Here is a 26,807-nt window from a genome sequence, read left to right as displayed (position 1 = left end):
TAGATTAAGCCCTTAATTTCTCTTACATCCCCAGCTGTATAATAGCACTTTCTTCACAGGAAAATTGGGAGGATAAAGTGTTTGTGAGGTGCTAAAATACTACAGTAATGGGAATCACAGAATAACTTTTTAAAAAAATAAAATTTTATATTTTTGTTTTCATTGTTAAGCATAAGCAGTTTACAGTAATAATGTCTGTTAATGTATATTATAGAAGATTTGCAAAAGTCTAAAGTAAGGTTAAGGAGCAACATTAACTTTTGGGTTTTCTGGATTTTTTGGTGCTTGGCTTCCCAGCTTTAATGTTAGCTTGTGGTAATATATCTGCTATCAGTCAGTAGATAGGTAGAAATATGTACACTCATGAAACACTCACGGTTGCGATATTTCAGTGTGTGATCAGTTGGAGTGTAGCAGAGTATTTTTTATACGTGGATATTAGTGTAGGTGTTTCCTACTGTACCTTCTCTGATAGCAAATATTTTGCACAGAAAAAAGGAATAGCACAGTGATGCAACTCTTAATGAAATTTGGTTAAAAGCATGTTTAACATCACTACTGGCTGCCAAACAGACAAATCCGAGTGCAATAATCATGGCTGTTTATAAACAGCCAAATATCCCAAAGTCGCCATGTTCGCCGGAGGACATAAAGCTGTGCTTTCCTGAAAAACTGATATATACTGACAAACTAGTTGTGACAATTCTTAAGTGTAACATAGAATATGGGGTAAGAGGAATTTGAAGGTTTATTAACTTCTTGAAACCAAGTATTGGCATTTCTCCTTGTTCAGATACAAATGCGGAAAACTGAATGTGAGACATACAACTGCTGCTGAGAGTACAGTTAAAATAATACTTGGAGAAAAGGAGGGCAGACTTGTTCATTAATGTGTCCACCTGATCTTTTCCAGACATTGATGAATGTTCAGTGAACAGACTGCTGTGTGACAATGGCCTGTGTCGAAACACACCTGGAAGCTACAGCTGTACATGTCCAAAGGGTTATGTATTCAGCAGTGAGACTGACACGTGTGAAGGTAAAAATGCTGAAGTGGGAGCCATCTGGATAGTGTTGATCTAATCAGTGATATTATAGTATTGGCATTTGAGATGAGCAGAGAAGACTCATGGTGATACAAAACAATGAAGGGAAGGAAAGGCCTATATTATGGTATAAATCAAAAAATGCATCTTGTCATTGCTCTCAGTGGAATTATTTTAGAATGATGGGGCATGACTGAATTTCCTCCAATATAGCCAGTTCATTTTCTACACAACAGTATGTTTTGTTAGACAGAATACTTTGAAGAGAAAGTTTAAAGAAAATGCACATTTATCTCTTGAACATTCTGTGAATGCAGATCTCTGGTTTGTGGCCTTGATAAAGGTGTTTGTTTTAGTTCCAGAAGTCCAGTCTTCCTCATCTTCCCCGATGTTGAACAAGAGAATATCATGTAGGGCTAAATCCTGCTACTATTGATGTCAATAGCTATATTTCCATTGTATTAAGTGGATCCTGGATCTGTGCCTTACTGACTATTGATATTGTTCTTTTATTGCTGCAAAATATTTATATTTTTAAAATTGTCATTGCTCTCTGCCCTGAATGATACAAATATCACACAATATCACAAATGATACAATTAAGAATATAGCCACTGGAAGCTAGTGAGAATGTTTTGTGTCCAAAATCAATTTTGCATTAATTGGGCTGATAAATGAAGTTGGTGCAGAGGTGTTAATTTCTGTTTTATTTTGAACAGAAATGTATAATGCTACCAGGAATAGTGGAATTTTGGTAACTTTCAGTGTTGTTTTTGGGTTGGCCACTTGAATTATACAATTCAATATTATCACAGTAAGGGATTTTTCACTGTGAATTGCCCTTTTCCAAAGGGAATGGTTTGCAAGTTGAAGGCGTCAGCTTTGGAATACTTAGAATCTCATGAACCAGTGGTTCAGTTCCTGGCAGGATCAACTCAGTCCCTTTCCATTCAAAGGGAATTGTGTTCCATGCAGTCATTGAAAACTGAAGTTCTGTCTGCTCTCATTGTGTGTTAAAGATCCAACTGCACTCTTTTCAGAGTAGTCTTTTCCTATCAGTCATATCCAGGGATTTATACTGTACTGATCCCTATGCTGTCTTAGAATACTATACACAGTATTTAGCTAAAATTTATTCTTGAGAGTTTTAAGCTTTCATATTTTTTAAAAATAGTTTTAGCAGTGAAAGTGATTTTTCTCTCTATGCTTAATATTCTAGAGTCTTGAGTCTGCTGCAGACAGACATTATATTACCAAGAGAGATGTTACATTTGCTTCTTCATCTTGATATTTAACTTCAAAGCTTAACTCTGACCATAAACTTGCTAATGTATTGAACAATTTACCGGGACACAAACAACTGAGATGAAATAATTGAAATGTAATTATAAAGGACATCTCCATCCAGTTTGGGTTTTCAGTCTGAGAACATAACAAGACACATTACCATATTAATTCAAAACAAAACTAGGCCTATGATCTAGGTGTCACTGTATAAAATTGTGATAGGGTTGGATTTTCAGGGGAGCATTCAAGGAGATATCAATAGAAGCCTGAGAGTCATTTCCAATCATCAAGAAAATTCAACTCATAACTCTAAAGAATGGACACTTTTTAACTTGTATCTAAGTTTAAAAGGTGCATTAACTAAATTAATGATCAGTTTAGCCAGCCTGCATCAAATATAAAAATACAAATAGTGAGCAAGTTTGATTTATTTAAACTTATACAACACAGTGCTTCTGACTATAATTCCTGGTATAACATTTCAATATAATAGGGACTTGGGGTATAAGGAGATATTTCACAACTACAGCAAGCAATGTCTGATAGGCAGGGGAGGGGAAGTGTGCAGACAAAATTGTAGCCCAATTAGTCGATTGTTATGTAAATTAAAATGTACTTGTACTCTGCCACTGAAAGAAAAATTATTTGAGTGATCATTCAAGATTCCTTAAAGTGATAACCGGTCACAGATAATTTTTTGCTCTTGGGATTCTAATGAATAAACTAAACTCCTGTTTGTTTACCTACAGCAACTTTGAATGTTCATAAGAAAACTTCTACATATTCATAAGTAAGCAATATATCATGATAGGGACTTGCTATGGTTACAGTATTTATGCTCCCCTGAGTACCAAGACTACATGGGGCTAGCACTGTTTGTTACACCAAAAGGAGCTAGGAGAAGCTAAGGTTGTGGCCCATCCACCCCTTTCAGATCAGTCACCAGAGCTGGTTTGCTACTTGAGGGAAGCACATCCTTTACAGAGAGCAATTGTGATTGAGTGGCTGTGCTGTCATGTGCAGTTTCGTGAAGTTTTGTGTCTCAGTGAGACGTACTTCTTCTGCACTGCCCTCCACAGAAAGCAATCTTTGTTTGGTGGGGCACATTTGACCCTATAGTATTGACTACTGCTGTTACATATGTTCTATTTTAAAATTAATGTAAATTTTGGAATGATCAGTAATGCTATTTATTTGGAATCTAATAAACCCAGAATATTAAAGATATTTCTGTCTACTTCCCCACTTGGTGAAACTGACTTGGTACCTCATTCCCCAAAACTTCAGGTTTAATATAAACCTGAACTTTTGGGGAAGTTTTCCTTCTGAACATAATTATTTTAATCCAGACACCCTAAAATATATTTTGTCTACAGCAGGAGCTGAAGTGTCTTGTCAGTTATTGTTAATACACTTTTGTGTGCATATTAAATTATATACACATGCTTTATGAATGATCTGTTTTATCCATCTAAATCCCATAGTTAGAATGAAGTTTAGATTTAGCTGATTAGGCAAAAATGATCCAGTAATGGTTTGCATAAAGCTGTCTATGAAACTATATAAAATCTATTACACTTTTTCTAACATTGAGAGGCTTGGCAGTTTGAGGAATAAATTCATCTCACTCTTTTTTTTTTTTTCTCCTTCCAAATTCTGTTTTCAAAGAAATGGTAAGCAGTTCAGTTTACCTTACTAGCTGTAAAGTTTTGCTCTCAATAGTAACTGGGTCATGCTTTTACATTACTCAGATGCATGCTGTTCAACAATATATAGTTTTAATTAATATAACTTTCAGCAATAACCATAATGAAACATTAAAGCCTGTGTTGTTTTGTATTCATAAGCAAGTTATGAAAACTTCGCAAGTTGTTTGTTGTTGGGTTTGTTTGTTTGTTTTGTGCCTTGAGAATCTGTGAAAGTAGAAATTTTTTACAACAAGCTCTGTGGTTTAGATTGTGTTTCCAGAAATATAAACCAGGCGTGCTTTGAAGTTTATTTCGAGGAATGTACAGTGGATTGTTTCAATTTTGGTTCTATGACACAATATATATATGTACCATACTTAAAGAAAAATATTTGTTTAAAAATGGTAAATATTTTCACATATGTTTACTTTGCATTTTAAAAATTAAAAGAATATTATCAACTTAAAGTCACATTTCTGTGGAAATATCTTACTTCCTATTGTTACAATTAACAGATAAGATTATTACAACAAAGAGGGAAAAACATTATTTCCTGTTTGTTTACTTTGTGCATATGATACTCATTGACCTCAGTTCAGCAAAGCACTGAAAATGGAGTTCTGCACATTTGAGTGCCTTGCTGAAAGGGGGCCCTTGTAATTTTTCCCCTGTATGATCATTTAGGCTATCAGTCAGTTTGTTATGCAAACAGTTGTATATGTGATTAACTTTCAAAATGAGTGGTCCTGTTGACTTCAGTGGAAGTTAAGCATGTGCTTAAGTGCTTTGCTGAATTGGAGCCAAAACCATGTCAAATGCACAAAGTAAACAAACTGGAAAAAAATAGAGATGGGGTGGGTGGGTTTGTGTTTTGAAAAGCTCTAGCACTCTGGTGGTTTAGAATAGGGACTCAAAATTTGGCAAACAGGTGGCCTTTATGTCAGTACTGTGCCTTCAGCTATCCCTGTGAAAATCTGGACAAATTATAAATGTTAGAAAAATCTCAGTTCACACATGCTCAATACAGATTTCTTAGATTTTAGCACCTAAATTCCCGGGATTCTGTTAGTACTCAACATTCCCCAGTCCAGGGTTGAGAGGAAGGACTTTCCCTGCAGTTGCAGCTCAGGGCTACTGAGGACAGGCTAGGTCTTCATGTCTGAACTGACAGGAGAGATCCTATTTCTTTTGTGTTCTCAGTGACATCCTTGCTGTGCCCAGGGAGCATGAAGGAAAAAGATGCCCTCTTCTAATACAGAGGGGACAAGAACCAAACCCGAGGGAGGTGGGGAAGGGTAGCAGGAGCAGTGGGAATAGATTGGGACAAGAAGCCTGGGTGTGGGGAATATAAACTGGAACTGGAGGCTGACAGAAAGGAGAGGGAAACTGGGATAGGGACCGGAAGTGAAGGGTGGAGACTGGAACTGGCTGGGAAAGGAGACTGAGAACCAGTGGGTAGGGAGGAGGTGAGACAGATCTCCTAAAGAAATGCGATGCCGTAGGGGCAGAACTGTGACTGGCTTGACAAAGAGATAGGTACAAGGAGCCTGATGCTGCAGGAACAGGACACAGATTGAATGAGAAAGGAGATAGGGACTTGGAGCCAGTGAGGATGGGGAATGTGGGTGGTAAGAGTGTTTGTGTGCAAGTGGAGGAAAGTGTGGGGAGAGAGAGTTTGGTATAGGAGCCAGGAGGGGTAGAATTGGGACTGGCTGTGCAAGGAAACTGGGGACAAGGTGTTGGGATGGACTGGGAATGACTGGGCAAGGAGATTGGGATGGGAGAAGTGCAGAAGGGTGAAACTAGGACTTGGTGGGCAAGGAGACTGGGATTGAGATATGAGACCTGAGGAGTGGAGACTGGAACTGGCTCTGTGAGGAGCATGGGACTAAGACAAGGAGCCAGCGGAAGGAAGAGATAGGTCTGGGACAGACACAGCTTGTAAGGGACAAGTAGAAAATGTCACACTTGTGGGGAATAATCAGAAGAGTCTGCCTGCTAGAACACACTATTCTCCAGAGCCTGGAATGAAACCCAAGATTCCTGAATCTCACTATTGCTTTGCTGCCAGCAAATATCTGTGTAACCCTCTGGAAGCTTGTGTGTATCATTCCTCACTAGTGCTAGTCCATTTAGAGGATGGCAACCTACTGTTACCATCAGTTACTTCTCTAGTGCAAGTGGCAGAGGTTTGTGTGCTGGATCTAAAGCAGGGGAGGGCAAACTACAGCCCGTGGGCTGGATCTGGCCCGTCAGGACTTTCAATCTGGCTTGCAAGATTGCCAGCCCCATGGCACAGCGGGGCTAAGGCAGGCTCCCTGCCTACCCTGGCCCCATACCGCTCCCGGAAGCAGCCAGCACCGTGTCCCTGCAGCCCTTGGGGTTTGGGCAGCAGGGCAGAGGGCTCTGTGCACTGACCTCACCTGCAGGTACCACCCCCCACAGCTCCTGATGGCCAGGAATGGGGAACTGCGGCCAATGGGAGCTTGGGAGTGGTACTCACAGGCAAGAACAGCACGCGGCGGAGCTGCCTGTTCCCCTCCTCCCCCCCCAGGAGCCACTGCGGGAGTGATGCGGGCCAGGGCAGGCAGGGAGCTTGCCTTAGCCCTGCTGCACACTGCTGCCACCCCGGAGCCGCTTGAGGTACGCGTGCACCCGTACCCCAACCCCCTGCCTTGAGCCCCCTGCCACACATCTCCTGCACCCCAATCCCCTGCCCTGTCGCACCCTGCACCCTTCCTGCACCCCAACCCTCTGCCCTGAGCTCCTTGCCGCACCCCTCACCTTTCCTACCACCCCAACCCCCTGCCCTGAGCCCCCTTCCATACTCCACACTCCCTCCCTCACCCGAAACCCTGCCCCAGCCTGCATAAAATTTCCCCACCCAGATGTGGCCCTCAGGCCAAAAATTTTGCCCACCCCTGACATAAAGGTTCCAAATTCGCTGATGATCTGTGTGGGTATCAGTATTATTGCAGATGAAGGAATTTGTTTTTTCAATTTACTTTTTTAAAAACCTAGGAAGTTGCACACAAAAAATATGTTAAAAGAACATTATTAAGGTTGCAAAGTCACTCAGAGGCTAGGAAATACTAGAATTAAGGTTCCTGTGCAACCTTAATTCATCCCGGTGTAGTGCACATGCCTTATACAGTCACATACTACATATAGGTTGCATACTTTTTTTCAACAAGACCTCTGCCTCTTTCAGTGCACAGTATGGACCTACTCTAGGGATGAATCAGGTTGTTTAGAGAATGAGACTGTTGTCTATAGGAGCCCTGCTTCATTTGTTGCAGAAGTTGGAAAGTGTCGTGAATGTGGAAGGCTATTGCAGGAAGAGGAAGGGGGGGTCTCATTAAGGAAGCTGAATGTTTCCATGAAGAATTGGATTCTATCCCTGCCTCTGACATAAAGTTCTTGTGTGATGCTAGGCAAGTCACTTAAACCAAACTTCATGGATGGCCACTAATTGCATGTTCCTTGGGTGCTGACTTCAGACCGTTAGTCTGGTTTGCAGAAGTTCTGAACACTTGCAGCTCACATCAGTGGGAGATGTGCTGTGAACATATAAAGTGCTCTATAATGCTAACTACTCTGAAAAATCAGGCCGTAGGCATCTCAAATTGAGCACCTACAATAAGTAGAAACTTTTCGCTTTATATGTCTGGGCACATCTACACTTCATTGTAAACCCGAGTCCGTGAGACCTGGGCTTGTGGACTCAGTGTTTCCAAGCCCACGCTTGAGCATCCACACTGCATTGTAAATCTGAGTTGATAGTTGCTGGACCCTCAGTCTCACAGTCATGCTAACGTGTCCGTACTGTACTATGCAGACCTAACTTGGGGCTGTGGGTTGACATGTGTGCATACTACAAAATGATGGGACTTGGATCCAAGTCTCAGTAGGACTCTGGGTCTGAACCCACCCCCTAGCAGGATCCTAGGACCTGGTCCTGAGTGCTTGCAGACTGATTTGTGAGGGAACAAAAAAAGGACTTGGGTTCAGACCTGAGTCAGAGTCCAGGTTTAGTGTGCAATGTAGACATGCCCCCTGTGCCTCAGTTTTCTAGCTATAAAAGGAGGGTAATAATGTCATCTTTTATCTCACGAGGGCATTGTGAAAGTCAATTAATTAATATTTGCTGAAGCATTGAGATACTCGAGTGGTGTACACTATAGAAAAACCCATGAGGAAATTAATAATTCACTCTTCAGAGCAGGGTTTGAATAGTGTGCAGTAAATAAGATGCAGGGCTACACACCTACACAGCAAGAATAAAACAAAATATTGAATAGCTGTTCATCAAGTGGGCGCTATCCATCCTGGTGCACTGAATGAGGCAGGGTTCCTAGGGAACAAAATAACATGTGATCATGTAATTAAAGACTGTATCAACAGTGAACAGTATGCACAACCAGTATGCACAAGTGCGGCAAATTAATGTTGCACAGGAAAACTTAATTCTGGCATTTTCTAACTTTAGAGTGCTTGTCTATGCAACCTTAATGTCTTCAAGATTGATCTAATAAATCAATATATATTGAATATGTGTGTGTGTGTGTAATATACATATATGCATGTGTAGTATACTATATTAATAGCAAAAAAGAAGACTGCTCTGTTTCTCCTAGTAGTCCTTTGAAAGGGAGAAGCTACATGTCCTCACACAGTTGAGATACCCTCATCTCCCTATTTGTTTTTTCAGTTTTAAAGAATGCATAGCCATTGAAAGCAAGGTTCGCAGAAGTACCATTACATGCAGGTTGTCCAAAGTTAGTTCTATCTTGGGACTCATTTAGCAGGTGGTGAATATTTAAGATATCTCCAGTATCACTCTGTGATCTGCCTCCACCAAATTCCTTGTTCCTGCTAGTCATATGGGAACAAGAATATTGAATTTATTCTCAAAAGCAGCTGCTCTGTATACTAACATAAAGCATTGTCACTATTCAAAAACAATTCATATCAAGGGCCAAGTCTTGATCACTTTATTTAGTTGAATAGTCCCATTAAGTAAAGAGAGTGGGTTTTGTCCCTAAGTACAGTATGATTTGGGAGGACGGAGAGAGAAATCAGTTTCCTAAAGGTTTCAGATTTCTAGATGTGCTCCATCATTTTAATAACACAGGTGATTCAGTGAATAGTTTAAATTCATCATTGTTCTTATGACCTCAGAAGCCCATAAACAGATAAATGTGTAGAGAAATGAAGACTTGATATGGCATACTACACCAAATAGAAAATGAAACCTTTTGTACTACTTCTATAAAATAAGTGGAATAGTTGGTTTTCCCTTGAAAATCAGCCATTGGTACGTTTCCTGTTTCCAATACTTACCTCTGTCCTTTATTTAATTTTTAATTAATTTGTGTCAGGCTGTTTTAGGTTTATGGGCTTGGCATTACTGTCACTATTTGAGAACATAAGCATGGACCCAAACTGTTTAATTCCTGACCCATGACAGGAACTATCTGTTAGGATTATGAGTCTGATTTGATTTAGGATCCAAATCTAAAACAAAATTGGTGAACTTCAAAAAGGCATAATTGGTGGTTGTTAGGAAGAATTTGCTGTTGTTTTTTTTTTAATTTAAAAATTAATTTAACTTTTTAAAAAAGGCTAATGCTGACAGCAGGAGTCTTATTCTTACATGTGGACAGGCCTTAAAAAAATCCATGTGGGTGAAAGTGAGAAGGAGAGTAGCTGGAGTGGAATACTATTTAGAGTATTACAGTTTGTCTTCTTTCTTGAGCACTTTCCAGGACTATGGAATTGCAGCCAGCATTGTAATACTTTGATTCTGACAAGGTTTTCTTAATTCTTCCAAAGCCTCATGGAGCCTAGATGACAGAAACAATAAGGCCTTTGTTTGTGCACAGCGTGTTGTGCCTGGGAATGCATTGCTTTCCATGGAAAAAGGGTTTTGATTTCTCACAGGACAATTGTAAATTATTCTGGAAAATGTTTTAGTCCAAATTCTTGGAAGTTTCTGTCCTTGTAAGAAAGTGTTAATTAAATAACACTTACAAAATATGCAAATACTCCTTTACATATGCACATACATACACAGTGCTTGCCCGAGCATACTCTGTACCTCATCAAATAAATAAATAAATAAGCCAGATTTACGAGACATTCTGGCATATTGTGGTTCATGGCTTCATTTATACAGCACAATATTTTCCAGAAATGCATGGCTGTCCTAATGGTACCTTTTTCCTTCTGGATTATAGATATAAATGAATGCGAAATCAGCCCGTGTGTCAACAGTGCCTGCAGGAACAATCTTGGCTCTTTCAATTGTGAGTGTTCACCTGGCAGTAAACTGGATTCTACTGGATTGATTTGCATTGGTGAGTGTATAGATAGTTTTATTGTTATTAACACAAAGGGAATTGATTACACTGATTAAAGAAACTGAGAAATAAACAAGAGAGTCCTGGTAATTTGTACTTGGTAGTAGACTAGCATATCTGACTGTGAGGCATTTTGGATTTACTTTCTGAATAACATTGCTCAAATCCAGACCAGTTTGCCTGTTTCCTTCGGAGCAGAGGATACTAACATAACAATTTCATTGATACTATTTCACCTACACAGGTACAGGCTGCTATGGTCCATGCATTTTATGATTGGTGAGAATCAATGGGGAGGTTTTAGGTCCATTATTGACAGATATTGTTGTTGCTTCTCTCCAAGAGAGCTAGATGTCAGTTTAACCAGTGGGTGGTTAATCTATTGCTTATACAGCCATAATTAAATGATGTTGGCCTTCCCAATTACTGCACTGCCTCACACCTTCCTTTTTTGGGAAAGGATATTAAGTAGGACATGTCAAGACAGTTCTGGATTCATCTGGAACACTCTTCCTGGATCTTTGTCTATCCGGTAACAGATATTGCTATGGTTTGGGGATAAAATATGTATCATATTAGTATCAGTGATTGATGATCTCCAGGTAATGGAAAAAAAGTCAAGTGTCATTAATTTTGTTAGATTTAGCGGCAGCCTTTGAGATGGTTGATCACAAGGTGTCATTCGCATAGCTGCAGAATCTGGCTTTGGGGATATTCACCAATGGCTCTGTTCCTACTTTTCTGAAAGGTCTGAAAGCATGGTGTTTGGCAGACCCACATCCACCTCAAGTGCCCACAAGCTTCCATTTTGTCACCCCACTTGTGCAATATTTATTTGAGGCCAGGAGGGGATCTTGTGAGAGGAGTTGAGCTGGAGTCCCAGTGGTGTTAGGATGACACAAAGCTCTAAGTCTCCAATTTGTTTGATCCTGATATAACAGTTTCCTTGCCTTTCCAGTGCCTAGCTAAGATAGGAACCTGGATGAGAAAGATTTGTCAAACACTCAGTCCAGAAAAGACAGAGATGATACTGGTTAGCAGGGAGAAGGAATTTAAGGAATTGAGAAGAGTTTATGATCGTTCCTCTGATGGGTTGGTGTGTCCACCTCTTAACCTTAGATTACAAACCTTTTTGGTATCTTTGGGCCCTGGACTTCTTAGATACCCAGGTAGCAGAAGTGGCTGCATTTTGGGCCGGGAGGAGAGGGCGCATCTGTGGTTAGCTAAGAGGTTGTGTTCATTCCTTCATGTGAACCTCACCACACTCATCTGTGCGTTTTTTCTGATTATTTTTTAAGCTTTCTCATGTTTCCAGATACAACACTGATGTGACATAATTAAGGGCCAATACTTATATTGATTTGGACCTTACTACAGAAGTAGTCCTGTTGATTTGTTTAGTATTATTTGGATAGTGAAGTCTGCTTAGCTTCAGTAATTGTGGCAGAAACTGGCCCTAAAGTGAACGGAAGACATTGTTTGGAAAATGAAAACAGACAAACATTGGTAGGAGGAGCCAGATATGGTTTAAACAATATATACATACATTCAATATATTAATAACTTAACCTGAAAGTGAACATAATGGACCCAATGATGAAGTCCTCAAACTTCCACTGACTTTGATCTGGGTTCTGTCTGTATCAGGATTTAGACATTTATGTAACGATTAGAGTGTTTATGTAGGAGCAAAAGGGGTTTGGAGGCAGAGCAAAATTGACAAGTATGGATTTACAAAATTAGGACCTAATCCTATAATTTTTAGCCAGGCAAAATTGCCATTGGCTTCAGTGGTGTTGCAAGAAAGGCAATTTGACCTTGGTTATTCCTGTGTAAGGATTACAGGACATAGCTCTTTTATTCTGAAAAAAAACTTGATAAATGCTCTTGTCAAATATAAGTAGGCTTGAAAGGATTAGATTTTTGTAAATGTCTTGTAGATTTCAGTAAATGTCTGTAAACATCTATTTAACCCTACACACACACAAACCAATGAAAAAATATTTCCATTGATGATGATCGAAATTTACAGACAGACAAAATAAAACTGCTGCCTGAGAACTTTAGAGTTTGATTTTAAGGATATTTTGTATATTTTTGACATCTGCTGTTGACAATTTGTGTATTAATCATTGTAATGCTTTAACTTTTTGAATCTCAGCATCTGTCATTAAATAATTGTCTGACCCCCACACCTGTGAAATTTCCCGCAAATATGGAAATTGATAAAAACTGAAAAAATGCTTAAAATCAATATTATCTGTCAAAAATTCTGCCAAACCTAAATAGACGCCGTTTCAAAAACAAATAGGCTAATGAAACAACTTTTCCCCCTGACCTCATGCCTACAATGAAAGGCCTGGGTCCTGAATGTACCAATACTCTCTTGCCCCATTGTTCTTTGCTGTGTGCTCCTGTCAGCTTTAAGAAAAGGAGTACTTGTGGCACCTTAGAGACTAACCAATTTATTTGAGCATAAGCTTTCGTGAGCTACAGCTCACTTCATCAGATGCATACTGTGGAAACTGCAGAAGACGTTATACATTAGACATCAACCCCAACGCCCCTACTCCACCCGCACCACACTGACAACATCCTCACCTTGTGTGGACTGGGCCGGGCTGGGGTTGGTGGTGGGATGGAGGTTGTTGGGGTCGTGGTGGGGTTCCTCGGGGGCTGCTTTTCCATGGGTCCGGATGGAGAGGATGTCGTCAGTGTGGCGCGGGTGGAGTAGGGGCGTTGGGGTTGATGTCTAATGTATAATGTCTTCTGCAGTTTCCACAGTATGCATCCGATGAAGTGAGCTGTAGCTCACAAAAGCTTATGCTCATATAAATTGGTTAGTCTCTAAGGTGCCACAAGTACTCCTTTTCTTTTTGCGAATACAGACTAACACGGCTGTTACTCTGAAACCTGTCAGCTTTGACACTAATCATAGAATATCAGGGTTGGAAGGGACCCCAGAAGGTCATCTAGTCCAACCCCCTGCTCGAAGCAGGACCAATTCCCAGTTAAATCATCCCAGCCAGGGCTTTGTCAAGCCTGACCTTAAAAACCTCTAAGGAAGGAGATTCTACCACCTCCCTAGGTAACGCATTCCAGTGTTTCACCACCCTCTTAGTGAAAAAGTTTTTCCTAATATCCAATCTAAACCTCCCCCATTGCAACTTGAGACCATTACTCCTCGTTCTGTCATCTGCTACCATTGAGAACAGTCTAGAGCCATCCTCTTTGGAACCCCCTTTCAAGTAGTTGAAAGCAACTATCAAATCCCCCCTCATTCTTCTCTTCTGCAGGCTAAACAATCCCAGCTCCCTCAGCCTCTCCTCATAACTCATGTGTTCCAGTCCCCTAATCATTTTTGTTGCCCTTCGCTGGACTCTCTCCAATTTATCCACATCCTTCTTGAAGTGTGGGGCCCAAAACTGGACACAGTACTCCAGATGAGGCCTCACCAATGTCGAATAGAGGGGAACGATCACGTCCCTCGATCTGCTCGCTATGCCCCTACTTATACATCCCAAAATGCCATTGGCCTTCTTGGCAACAAGGGCACACTGCTGACTCATATCCAGCTTCTCGTCCACTGTCACCCCTAGGTCCTTTTCCGCAGAACTGCTGCCTAGCCATTCGGTCCCTAGTCTGTAGCAGTGCATTGGATTCTTCCATCCTAAGTGCAGGACCCTGCACTTATCCTTATTGAACCTCATGAGATTTCTTTTGGCCCCATCCTCCAATTTGTCTAGGTCCTTCTGTATCCTATCCCTCCCCTCCAGCGTATCTACCACTCCTCCCAGTTTAGTATCATCCGCAAATTTGCTGAGAGTGCAATCCACACCATCCTCCAGATCATTTATGAAGATATTGAACAAAACCGGCCCCAGGACCGACCCTTGGGGCACTCCACTTGATACCGGCTGCCAACTAGACATGGAGCCATTGATCACTACCCGTTGAGCCCGACAATCTAGCCAGCTTTCTACCCACCTTATAGTGCATTCATCCAGCCCATACTTCCTTAACTTGCTGACAAGAATACTGTGGGAGACCGTGTCAAAAGCTTTGCTAAAGTCAAGAAACAACACGTCCACTGCTTTCCCTTCATCCACAGAACCAGTAATCTCATCATAAAAGGCGATTAGATTAGTCAGGCATGACCTTCCCTTGGTGAATCCATGCTGGCTGTTCCTGATCACTTTCCTCTCATGCAAGTGCTTCAGGATTGATTCTTTGAGGACCTGCTCCATGATTTTTCCAGGGACTGCGGTGAGGCTGACTGGCCTGTAGTTCCCAGGATCCTCCTCCTTCCCTTTTTTAAAGATTGGCACTACATTAGCCTTTTTCCAGTCATCCGGGACTTCCCCGGTTTGCCACGAGTTTTCAAAGATAATGGCCAATGGCTCTGCAATCACAGCCGCCGATTCCTTCAGCACTCTCGGATGCAACTCGTCCGGCCCCATGGACTTGTGCACGTCCAGCTTTTCTAAATAGTCCCTAACCACCTCTATCTCCACAGAGGGCTGGCCATCTCTTCCCCATTTTGTGATGCCCAGCGCAGCAGTCTGGGAGCTGACCTTGTTAGTGAAAACAGAGGCAAAAAAAGCATTGAGTACATTAGCTTTTTCCAGATCCTCTGTCACTAGGATTCCCTCATTCAGTAAGGGGCCCACACATTCCTTGGCTTTCTTCTTGTTGCCAACATACCTGAAGAAACCCTTCTTGTTACTCTTGACATCTCTGGCTACCTGCAGCTCCAGGTGCGATTTGGCCCTCCTGATATCATTCCTACATGCCTGAGCAATATTTTTATACTCTTCCCTGGTCATATGTCCAACCTTCCACTTCTTGTAAGCTTCTTTTTTATGTTTAAGATCCGCTAGGATTTCACCATTAAGCCAAGCTGGTCGCCTGCCATATTTACTATTCTTTCGACTCATTGGGATGGTTTGTCCCTGTAACCTCAACAGGGATTCCTTGAAATACAGCCAGCTCTCCTGGACTCCTTTCCCCTTCAAGTTAGTCCCCCAGGGGATCCTGGCCATCCGTTCCCTGAGGGAGTCGAAGTCTGCTTTCCTGAAGTCCAGGGTCCGGGGCAAACTTTTTGGCCCGAGGGCCGCATCAGGTTTCTGAAATTGTATGGAGGGCCGGTTAGGGGAGGCTGTGCCTCCCCAAACAGCCAGGCATGGCCCGGCCCCCGCCACCATCCGACCTCCCTGCTTCTTGCCCCCTGACGTCCTCCCCACACCCCAGGGACTCCTGCCTCATCCAACACCCACTGTTCCCTGACGGCCTCCCGGGGACCCCTGCCCCATCCACCCCATCCACCCTCCTGCTCTCGGCCCCCTGACCACCCCCAGATCCCCCGCCCCTAACTGCCCCCCGCCACCCCATCCAACCCACCCCCCTTCCTGACTGTCCCCCGGAGCCCCTACCCCATCTGACCGCCCCTGGACCCCTCGCCCCGAATTGCCCCTGCCCCTAACTGCCCCCTACCACCCCATTCAACCCCCCCCTCCTTCGTGACTGCCCCCCGGGACCTCTGCCCCATCCACCCCCCCGTTCCCCGACTGCCCTCCGCCACCCCATTCAACCCCTCCTCTCCTTCCTGACTGCCCCCCTCCCGGGAGCCCTGCCCCCATTCAACCCCCATTCCCTGCCATCTGACCGCCCTGACCCCTGTCGACGCCCCTGACCGCCCCCCGAACTTCCCTGCCCTCTATCCAACCCCCCACTGCTCCCTGCTCCCTTACCGCGCTGCCTGGAGCACCGGTGGCTGGCAGCGCGGCTGCCCCAGGACAGGCAGCCGTGCCACGCAGCACAGAGCACCAGGTCAGGCCGGACTCTGCAGTCCCACCGCCCAGAAATGCTTCTCTGATATGACAGTAATGTGAAAGTGTATTGATAGAGTGAAAAAGAGACTCTAATGAGACTAAAATAAATAGACAAATACAGATATATTAGCATGATACTGGTCTCACACCAATTTTACTTTGGTGCTACCCCTGATTTATGCCGATATCAGAGATCAGAATCAGTCCTTATGACATGAGTGATCTGAGGGTTTTTTCTTTTTTTCTTTCCCTAATGATTAAGGATAAGATGAAGCCATGGATTCTGTGACTTTCAGAGCCCTCTGTGATATTTTCCACTCAGGGCAACGGGGCTGGAGCTGTCAGTCCATGGGCCAGAGCTCCCAGCCACTAAAGGCGAAGGGGGCACCCAGAGCTGTCAGCTGCTGCAGGCAGTGCGGGCCCCAGGGCTGTAGCAGAGGCCCCAGAGCTGTCAGCTGCCACGGCTGCGGGTGCTGGACCCCCCTGCCTCCCACACCAGGGCTAGGGCTCTCATGACCCCACTCAGGGCTCAGGCTTCAGTTGTCCCCCTGCCAGAACCCCGGCCCGCTGATGATTTTTAGTAAAAGTCAGACAGGTCACGGGCTTCCGTGAATTTTTGTTTATTGCTTACAACCTATCCATGACTTTTCCTAAAAATAGCCATGAGAAAATCTTAACCTTACTAATGATGATAGAAGTTATTTAAAATGTAATTGTTACACATCACATGGCATTTAAGTGAAAATGTACAACAGTTGTGTTAGAATAATGCTAACGATATAGTACCAAAGCTAATTTTATTGTTTTAGTGCACCACTCCCAATGTATGCCAGACTGAAGCACTGTTGCTGAATTTCGCTATCACCCTAGAATGAATGGGTCCAGTTTATCTGTTCTGTGGAGTGGGGACTTTGGTCTCTAAAGGATGGCAGTTCTGCAGCTATCATAAACACTATGTTTTAAAAAGCTGCTTTTACTCACTGGTTCATTTTACTTTCACATTAATAGTATTCCCAAATGAATGTATCCAGGGAGGACAATTTTGTAAATGGAGTTGTAGTCAGTCACCTACTGAGAAAGGAGAGTAGTATTTTTTTTTCAAGATGGTGTACTTGACTGGTGGTATAAATGCTACATTGCCATTTTGAGAAATGTACATACAATAGGGATACTGTCATTTGTTCTCTTTGAAATAACTTTCTATGCACTTCTGAGTTATGGTTTGTGAAATTCTGACACCGGTCAACCATAGTGCACAAAGCAGTAGGCTGCCATCTGCCTGTAGCATGGATATTTATTTATTTCAAGGTAGAATCAAAGAGATGCGAGTGGCAGAAAGAATGCTTTGATGCTGGGTAATAAATAACTTTCTCACCAGAAAAAAAGTCAGTGACTATCCTTTGTAAATTTTGTCTCTGCAAGAGAGATTGTGTAAAATAAAGGAAATTAACTTTTATTTTATTTTTATTTATAGGCTGAAATAAGGTAAGACCAGCAGGTTTTGGCTGGAAGATCCAGATGCAGCTGGTATGAGGAAAATCACCTGCTAGCTGTATAATTTAAATCATTTTGACAATAGCAGTTTCTCAGATATACCACCAGAACAGTATTTGCTGGAGGATTTCTGCCTACAGTGGACAAAGGGATGCAAAATGCTTCTGATAGTGCTACTAAAAACAAATCTACACAAAATTCCTCTAAGGCAATCTCTTCTACATCTTTTAAAGGGCATGGCCTCCAGCTATTAATAGGCATGACAGGGTGAAGGACCCTGATTCCATTTTCCCCACCTGGGGTGTCTAGGCATCGTTGGCAGCTCTAACAATACCGCACAACTTTGTGTTCTGGGAGCACAACAAACAATGGGTGAAATCCTGGTCCTATTAAAGTCAATGGCAAAATCCCATTGACTTCAGTAGGGCCAGGATTTACTTTGATTTTAAATGGATATAGGAAACATCAGAAGCTGGTCTATAACATTTTCTTTATGCCTACCCTTTTGAATATTTAAATCGTATTTGTGCTAAGAAAAATAATGTTATGACATAAGTTAACATCCTCTAACCATAGATATATTAAAGATTAATATTGGAGCATAGCGGTGTAGAGATAAATAAAAATACAGCTTAGTTCAGAGAAAAGTAAAAGAAATTGAATAACTCTTCCTTTTTGATAAATGTTCTTTCACCTTAAACAGATTTGAAAATAAAGTCTTTTTTTGGTTAACAGCTCCCGTTCTTTTCTAATCCACTGCAGATAGTCTGAAAGGAACGTGCTGGCTGAACATCCAAGACAGTCGTTGTGAAGTAAACATTAATGGTGCTACACTGAAATCAGAATGTTGTGCTACTTTAGGAGCTGCTTGGGGCAGCCCTTGCGAGCGATGTGAACTAGGTATGGTTCTAGGCTGTAATGTCTTCCAGCTTTCAGGGGAAAGGATAGATGTATCACTGGGTAAAATAATGGTGCCTCAATTGAATCATCTTTCTCATCAGAGTATTTTCAGTAGAAGAAGAATAAAATGAGAACAGTTGGTTAGTGTAACTTTTAACCCTCACTGTGTGAAACCCTTTGTAAACCATGAAGTCCGCCCATAAATTACATTTTTAATTGATTTCTACAAGGATGAGTTTTCATTCTCCCCATAGCGTGCCTGTGTGTGGGCAAGGTGAAGGTAGCAAAGAAGAGAAATATCTAGTGAAAAATCTGTATTCCTTCGGTTTCTTGAAGGGTCCAAAAATGCAGGTATTTAAAAACAAGCAACCTTTGTACTGACTCTGTTGCTGCTTTATACAGGGTTGTTTTAGCCATCTTGGTCCCAGGATGTTAGAGAGATGAAGTATGTAAGGTGATATCCTTTTTTGGACCAACTTCTGTTGGTCATAGAGACATACTTTCGAGCTTACACAGAGCTCTTCTTCAGATCTGGGAAACTAACTCAAACTAAGTTAAATACAAGGTGGAACATATAGTTGAGCATAAGTAGTTAACCATTCAGGGTGAAGTAGCCTGCTAACACCCCTCCAATCATGGATGGGGTGGGGAGGAGGGAGGCAGCTGGGGGAGGCGGGTTGTTAGTGGATTATAGATTGTTATAATAAGTCATAAATCAAGTGTGTCTATTCAGTCTGTGATTCCACCTCATGAAGTGTTCACCCATGGCTGATATGGTGTTTTTGCCTTTTAGCATTTTCCAGTGAGAGTTCTTTTGAGAATGTACTGAGTGGTTTTTGCCTTGGTTCCCTTGTTTGGATATCTTGGGAAACATGTATAAGGTTCTTGGGGTGGATTCTTGGGGGATGAGTTTGTAGAGTTTCTCTTGGAGTTGTTTGGGGGAGGATTTTATGATATCCTTAAATTCCTGGTTAAATTGTGGTGTGGGATCTTCTCTGAATTCTTTATAGTAGGTGGTGTCAGAGAGTAGTCCATTAGCCTTGTTAATACAGTCATCGCGGTTGAGGAACCCAGGGACACCCACCATATCTGGCCATAGCAATCTTACTGAAGGAATTTTGGGACTCATAGAAACCATCTTCAAACCACTCAACAGACAAAGGGCCAGTTTCCTCCAGGACACAACTGACTTTCTCCACAAACTCCACAACATTAACAACCTCCCTCAGAACACCATCCTTGCCACCATGAATGTCACCTCCCTCCCTGCACCAACATCCCTCACAATGATGGCATCGCTGGCTGCCTCAAATGTTTACACGACAATGGACAATTCTTAGATAGCCAGTGCAAACACATCGCCAAACTCATCCATTTCATCCTCACCCAGAACAATTTTACATTCGACAAAAAACACTTTTGGCCAAACCATGGGAACAGCCATGGGTACTTGGATGGCTCCGCAATATGCCAACCTCTTCGTGTGCTGCCTTGAGGAAGAATTTTTGGACAAATGCACCATGCAACTACTGATATCGTTGAGATGCATCAATAATATTTTCATCCTCATTTCCACAACAACTTCAACAGCCACCACCCATCCATTGAACTCTCTCTGGAATTCTTCAACAGAAGCATCAGCTTCCTGGACATAACAGTCAGCTTCAACAATGGAACCCTGCAGACAACTACATACAAGAAACCCACATACACACCACAACATCTGTTTATCTAAAACCAGGCAGTCAGATACCACAGAATATGTTCCGAGAAAGTCAGGGATATACACCTTAACACACTCCAAACCACCTTCACCAAGAATACTCCACCAGAGAAGTAGATTGCATCATGGAGCAGGCCACCCAAATACCCTGAGGGAACCTATTTCAATACAGAAATAAAACCCTCTCTGACCACGCACTCCTAGTTGTCACTTACTACCCCACATTGGAACCCATATGGGGTAGCATCAAACAATTACAACCCATACTTAATGAGGACCCCATCCTGAAATAAATCTTTCCTGAACCCCTTCTTTTGGCCTTGAAATAACCCTCCCAACCTTTCCAAGCTCATCATCAGAAACAAGCTCCCCACAGACCAGGACACACCAACTCAAAGCAGTACCAGATCCTGACAGAACAACAAATGCAAAAGTGGTGGACATATCTCCACTGCTACATTGATCAACACCTCCCTCAACACACCTCTCAAGATCAATGGGTACAACACATGCCTATCACAACATGCAGTGTACCTCATTCAGTACACAAAATGCCCCAATGACAACTATGAGGGTGAAACCAGACAACCATTACGCTGCCCCCCGACCTTTTCCCCCTTATGACTGGAGGGGTGTTCATGGACTATTTCACCTTGAATGGTCCCTTGAAATGTGTGTTAGTGACTTATGCTAAACAATCTGTTCCACCTTGTGTTTAGCTGTGACACTGTGAATATGTCTACACTGCAATTAGACACCCAGGGCTGGCTCATGCTAGCTGACTCGGGCTCATAGGGCTGAAGCTAAGGGGCTGCTTAATTGCAGTGTCGATGTTCAAGCTCAGGCTGCAGCCCAAGGCAGTGACCTTTCCATCTTACAGGGCTCTACAGCTCACCCACCTTGTTTCTCTACTATTGCTGCTTGCAAAATAGCATAATTTCTAAATCTCCGAGCTTAATATCCTCTGGGACTGGAGATTGAAAGCAGGAATATTGTCTGAGCTCCCGATGTGTGAAAAAGGAAGGATCACAGCAGTTGTTTTAAGGAGCAGGACAAATGGGAAAGAGACAGAATTAATTTATATGCCCTTCTATCATTAAGCTAGTCATGCCACTTGCTATTGAGATAACATCAGGGCATTTCTGCTCTTTCTTTTTAAATGAGCCCTTAATACTAAGAATATGCCACTGTTCCACTTTGTTAGGCCCTTAGTATAAATTTGAGGGGGAAAAGGTCACAACATTTCAGATTATGATTAACTATTAAAGTCGTATAATTCTGAAAATAATTGTTCCTTTTTTTTTGTTTCCAGATGCAGCTTGCCCAAGAGGATTTGCCAGAGTTAAGGGAGTTACCTGTGAAGGTGAAGTAATTCTTTCTTACTCAGGAGTGGCACACTTTATCCGGTTTAAAAAAAAAAAAAAGAGGATTCATTACATTACATCCCTGTTGTTGGAGAAGTTAATCAAATTGACATTTGGTGGCTGCCATTACAGTCAATGGTGACTGTTGGAAAGTGTTGCCCTATCCTAAGGTATTGGAGAAGCAAAGGAAATCAAGGAAATTTCTGTTCAGATGATACAGAGCAGATGGAAACTTGATGGGTCCAGCACCCTCGGTTTCCCCCTAAATAAACAGAATCTCTGTTACTTTATCCACCCTCACCCCCAGTGCAGGAGACCTTTCCACAAAAAAGGAAATATGGCTGGGGGTGTGTTTATACCATGGTGATTCACAGGTGTTGGAACAGCCCCCAGGTGGCTGCCAGGTGTAAGAAAGAACAGTCTTCAGATCCTAGTATTGTATAACTGAAAATGTTTTGATTGCCGTGACATAACTTTAAATCCTCAATAAAGCTGTAGCTACCTTAATAAATTAAGAATGCAAATTTAAACTTCTTTTTATGCTTCATTTCACATCAGATGTAAATGAGTGTGATGTTTTCCCTGGTGTTTGTACCAATGGACGTTGTGTTAACAGCAGAGGATCATTTCACTGTGAATGTCCAGAAGGCCTGACGCTGGATGGAACAGGTCGAGTGTGTTTAGGTAAAAACATGGTCACCTCTTACTGTTCCTTAGCTCTGTGACTGACTTCTCATGTTCTTTGCACAGTTTAAAATAGTCCTATAGTTTCTGGAATGCACTGTTCCTTGAAAGGTATTTTTTTTAAGTTCATGTTTATATTTTAATTTGTGTCTGTTTAATACTCAACACTTCCGCCAGCTTAGGGAGGTCTATATAAGAGGTGCTAAAGATAGACATATCTGGTTTAGGGCTTGTTTTCACTGCAGTGTTAGCTCAAGGTCTAGCTTGAGTGTTGCCTCTACCCTGACTCCCTTGCACACACAAAAATCGCTCAGATGAAGAGGAGTTTTAAACTTGAGCTAGCTGGCCGGTCATAGGGTATGGGTTGAAGCTTGAGTACTGCTGATGCTCATGCTAGGAATGCAGTTGGGATGCAGCAGCTCTGTGCTGCTAATCCAAACACTCTGTGCTGCTCAAGTGTTGTTTTGCGGTATGGCTGCTCTCACTTGAGGTAGGCTTATCTGAAAGGAGATGGCTTGTCTTTACTGCAGTGTTAGATCAAGTTTTTAGATTTCAGCATTTAGTCAACAGAAGAAACTGACGCTCTGACACAGAAAAGAAGACCTTTAGGTATCAAAAAATGTAAACCTCTGTGCTTTAAAAAATTAACCAGTTGAAGCTATATTATTCATTGCTTCTGTTAACGCCTTCTTTCTTGAATTAGTTGCAAAGCATGTCACACATGTGGCTCACAGGGGCTAAGGAACTCATGTTCAAGCATAGTAGTTACAGCGAAATCAGCACATTGTTCTTCCTTGTGGCTCAGAAGGAAATACTAAGTTTAATACATACTGCAGCTATTGTAGGCATGTGATTTTCCTAATCAATGAGTCAGTGTTAACATTACATTTTATAGTTTTCTAATGGCCAAATCTTGAACCTGTTAGCAAATCCTGTGGGATAGGACTTTGTCCCCTAGAATTGCAAAAGTGATGGGACATGTAATTTTTATCCGCAGTCCAGAAGTAGGGCATGGCACACCCTTGCAGAAAGGTCATAGCTTATACTTCTGGATTAGGGGAAGAACAGTGGACCTGATCTGTCTCTGCCTCGTGTGCAGTGTGATACACATAGAGCCACACTGTTTTAGGACACCTAGACCTTCTGGAAGATTATCAGTTTCTATCTGGAAATTCAGGTTCAGAAAGCATCATTCTGCTTTTGGCAGAATATGTTTTCAGTGCTCGGTAATCTGCACTGCCTGGCTGTCTGTTTCCAGGTGGAGTGTAAGGTAATGATTTGACCTATAATGTCCTAAAAGTCTTGGGACCTGCCTACCTGAGGGACAGCCTCTTTCTCTCTAGGTCATATTACCACAGTTATGATCAGAAAAAGCCTTTGATCTTGATTCTCCCCATTGTAAAAGATAGGGTCTGCTTGCAAAGCATTCTCTGTAAAGGACCCTTTCCTTTGGAATGCTCTGTCTCCCAAGGTCTGAAATAGTCTTCATATGTTGACATTCTTGGCATGCTATGAAGCCCATCTGTTTTCAGGATGTTGATGAAGGGCTGAGAAGAGGCAGTTGAAGGTGGGATTTGCTTGGTGGGGGTTTTAGTCTGTACTGGTCATGTGAATGATGCGATCTAATGATGTAGGAGATGGGGTGTGCTGCTTTGGTTAATTTTTACTTTATACCTCCTTTATTATTATTGTTTTTAAATGTCGGTCCATGGTGCACAGAGCTTTCAATGTGCTCCATTTGGTGTGGAGTTTATATAAGACTGACATCTAAATAAATAAATATAGAAACTCTTTAGAACTCTACCGTAAGGAAAGGGGCCTGTACCCATATCTCATCATGGTGAGTTGTAGAGACTCACTGCAGCAATTCCAAACACTACGAGGGGAGGTCCTGGACACAAGGGTCTCTGTAGCTTTTGTATACTTTTGGTCCTGATTGCATACATATGCCTCAGGGTGCTGTATTAAAAACAGAGATAGTATCAGGAGTTGGATATGAAATCTGAAGTTGTTCCAGTAGAAATGAGAATATTTTTCAATGGATAGAAAAGGAACATTTTTTTCCATTAGAGAACCTGCATTTTACATAACCGAGAAGCTATAAAACCTGCATTCATATGCCCCAAACTCTTGTATCATATTAAATAAGACTTTTACCTTGTAATTTAAATGGACATTTATTGGCAAAAGCTTGGCAAAATACAGTAATGGACTTAGGTGATTTGTGATTAAGTACATGTTTAAATTAAAAGTCTGAAACATTTTCATGCCACACTCTTCACCTCTGTCCAACAGCTGTGAGCTTCACACTGCTGCTTGCAAATTCCCTGTTTGGAAATGGAACGGGACCAGTGGATGCAGATGGGGAAACTGGCAGCCAAAGAACTGTGCACTTTGTATAGATTCTGGAGTTTGTGTGGCTTTAGTGGAGTTAATGCAGTTCTGGTGGCTGAAGTATGAAGAGCAACATTTTTACTATTTTCTAAGAAAGGAAAATTATTTTTTAAACTGAGCATTTTGTAGAAACCAGCTGATTTTCCTTTTTGGATTTTTGGCTTAGAGTGAAAAATGCATGTAGTTAAAAATTGAAATCAGGTTTCTGGCAGGTACCAGGAAAAATAATTTAAAATTAATTATTTTATTTCAATTTTTAGAATGTCTCAGCATGGATGACTGTGGCTTTCTAAGAGATTGTCCAAAGTGACATGCTCCAGTAGTTTTAAATTGTCCTAGTTTTTCAGCCACTTTCAAATTTGTGAGCTTATAATGCTTTTTGGAGGGCTCTACTGCTTTATTGTTATAGCCTTACATTTGCACTTCCTGTACATTTCTCCTAGGGAACTCCCATTCAGTTGGGAAGTAAGACAACCAGAATGTTGTTATAGCAGCTCAAAACATATTGAATACATTTAAAAATGTAATATCCAAAGAGAGAGAGAGAGAGAGAGAATTAGAAACAACATCCCATTTGGGAGTGGAGGTGGGGGACTTAATTAAGAGGGAAAATTCCACTTGTCAAGTCCAGGAAACAACAAAATAAACCTGTGCTGGGCAAGTCAATGGACTCGGGCAAGAGAAGTTTTCCTTAAAATTATTCCAGTATGGTACATTGGGGTATTGACTTGCCTTGGAGGCTGTGGACTGTTGATGAGGGTATAACAAGCTGGCTTACAGTTTCTGTTACCAGGTTTAGGGGGGTTTTCTTCATAGAACGATATTTCCTCTGATATAGTGAACTTGAGAGAATATATATTTTATATGTATGCTTACTCTTAGTTTAATTTTTGTTTGTTTAGGGAGCTCCACATCCACTCTGGCCATTTATATAGGTTCCTGCTGGGGAGCTGAGCTCTTTTGAAAATCTGGCCCTTAAAGCTTGATTTTTTACAGGACATGTGTAGAATGGTTACATGTATAATAAGCTCAAGGACAGGGAGGGACTGCAGTATTAATGGGAGCACTAATGCTCAGCTGCTTTGTCACTCCTGCATAGAAGCAGATGTAAGACTAGAGCAAGAAGTGCACTGCTAATCTTCTCATTAACTGGATAAGCAGTACACTTAGGATGTCTCTGACATGCCCATGCCCTATACCCAATCCATTTTTATCACAGTAAGAGATCAGCAGCAAAAGCTTTTGAGACTTATTTTCAGTCATTTTAGAGGACTCTGCCTAGTGTTTAACCACACTTGCACCTATGTGTACTCTTCACTCAGGCTTGAAAGTGCAACCCACCTTGCACTCCCTACTCTGCATCACACCTGGATTTGCAGGATCAAGGCCTTCATATTTTCCTTTACTTTAAGAGCAGTTGCCATGCTTCAAGGAATTCCCCTCCACCCCCCATTAAAGACTGAAGTTGAGCAAGATGGCAATCCTGTTCATTCTATGTTAGCTGTAGTTCTATTTATGCTATTAGTTAGCAGCAGCTGATGTGAATAAGTAATTTGCTTTTCAGGGGGAGAAGGGGAGTTGAAGATAATGTAGAGTATCTAAGGGTGAGGAATTGTTGGAGCGGGATTTGAGCTTTTGCATTGCCTGATTTGCTGGTAGTAGTTTATAGTGAATTATATGTTGCACTTTAGTAATTAATTCTGGGCATTAAATCTATTGTATCTTTAAGTTATTTTCACTTATAGCATGTGGCTTGGTGCTCTTTTTTTTAGCATGTGTATATAAAAATCAAAGCTTTGATAAGAACTCAGATATGCATATAGTGAATGTTAATGTATCAAAGTAAAAGGAAATAACTCAAAATCTAATCTAGCAAATATGTTTGTTTCTGGTATGGACTTCCATTTTCCCATATTTGTTTGCTCACAGAAAATCAGGATGTGTGTGTGTGTAATTGGCATCTTTATGTAATTTTGTACAGTAGGTTTGGCTTAGACTTTTTTCCATGCTTGGTAATGTTATTCCCAGCATCTG

At 41.7% G+C, this 26,807-nt stretch overlaps 1 protein-coding gene across 1 annotated transcript in view; it reads left to right on the top strand.

The window, feature by feature from the left end:
* FBN2 (fibrillin 2) overlaps window positions 1-26,807 on the top strand; it is a 254,203-nt gene that overhangs the window by 126,331 nt on the left and 101,065 nt on the right. Inside the window, exons 19-23 of the mRNA XM_073344871.1 lie at window positions 914-1,039; window positions 10,261-10,380; window positions 18,471-18,608; window positions 21,644-21,694; window positions 22,254-22,379. Of these exons, the coding sequence (XP_073200972.1) occupies window positions 914-1,039; window positions 10,261-10,380; window positions 18,471-18,608; window positions 21,644-21,694; window positions 22,254-22,379 (561 nt within the window). The remainder of the gene's footprint in view (window positions 1-913; window positions 1,040-10,260; window positions 10,381-18,470; window positions 18,609-21,643; window positions 21,695-22,253; window positions 22,380-26,807) is intronic.

Source organism: Lepidochelys kempii, chromosome 5, assembly GCF_965140285.1.
Source record: "Lepidochelys kempii isolate rLepKem1 chromosome 5, rLepKem1.hap1, whole genome shotgun sequence".
Taxonomy (NCBI): domain Eukaryota; kingdom Metazoa; phylum Chordata; order Testudines; family Cheloniidae; genus Lepidochelys; species Lepidochelys kempii.
Note: the sequence above shows the minus strand (reverse complement) of the source record. Positions and strands in the feature narration are given on the sequence as shown.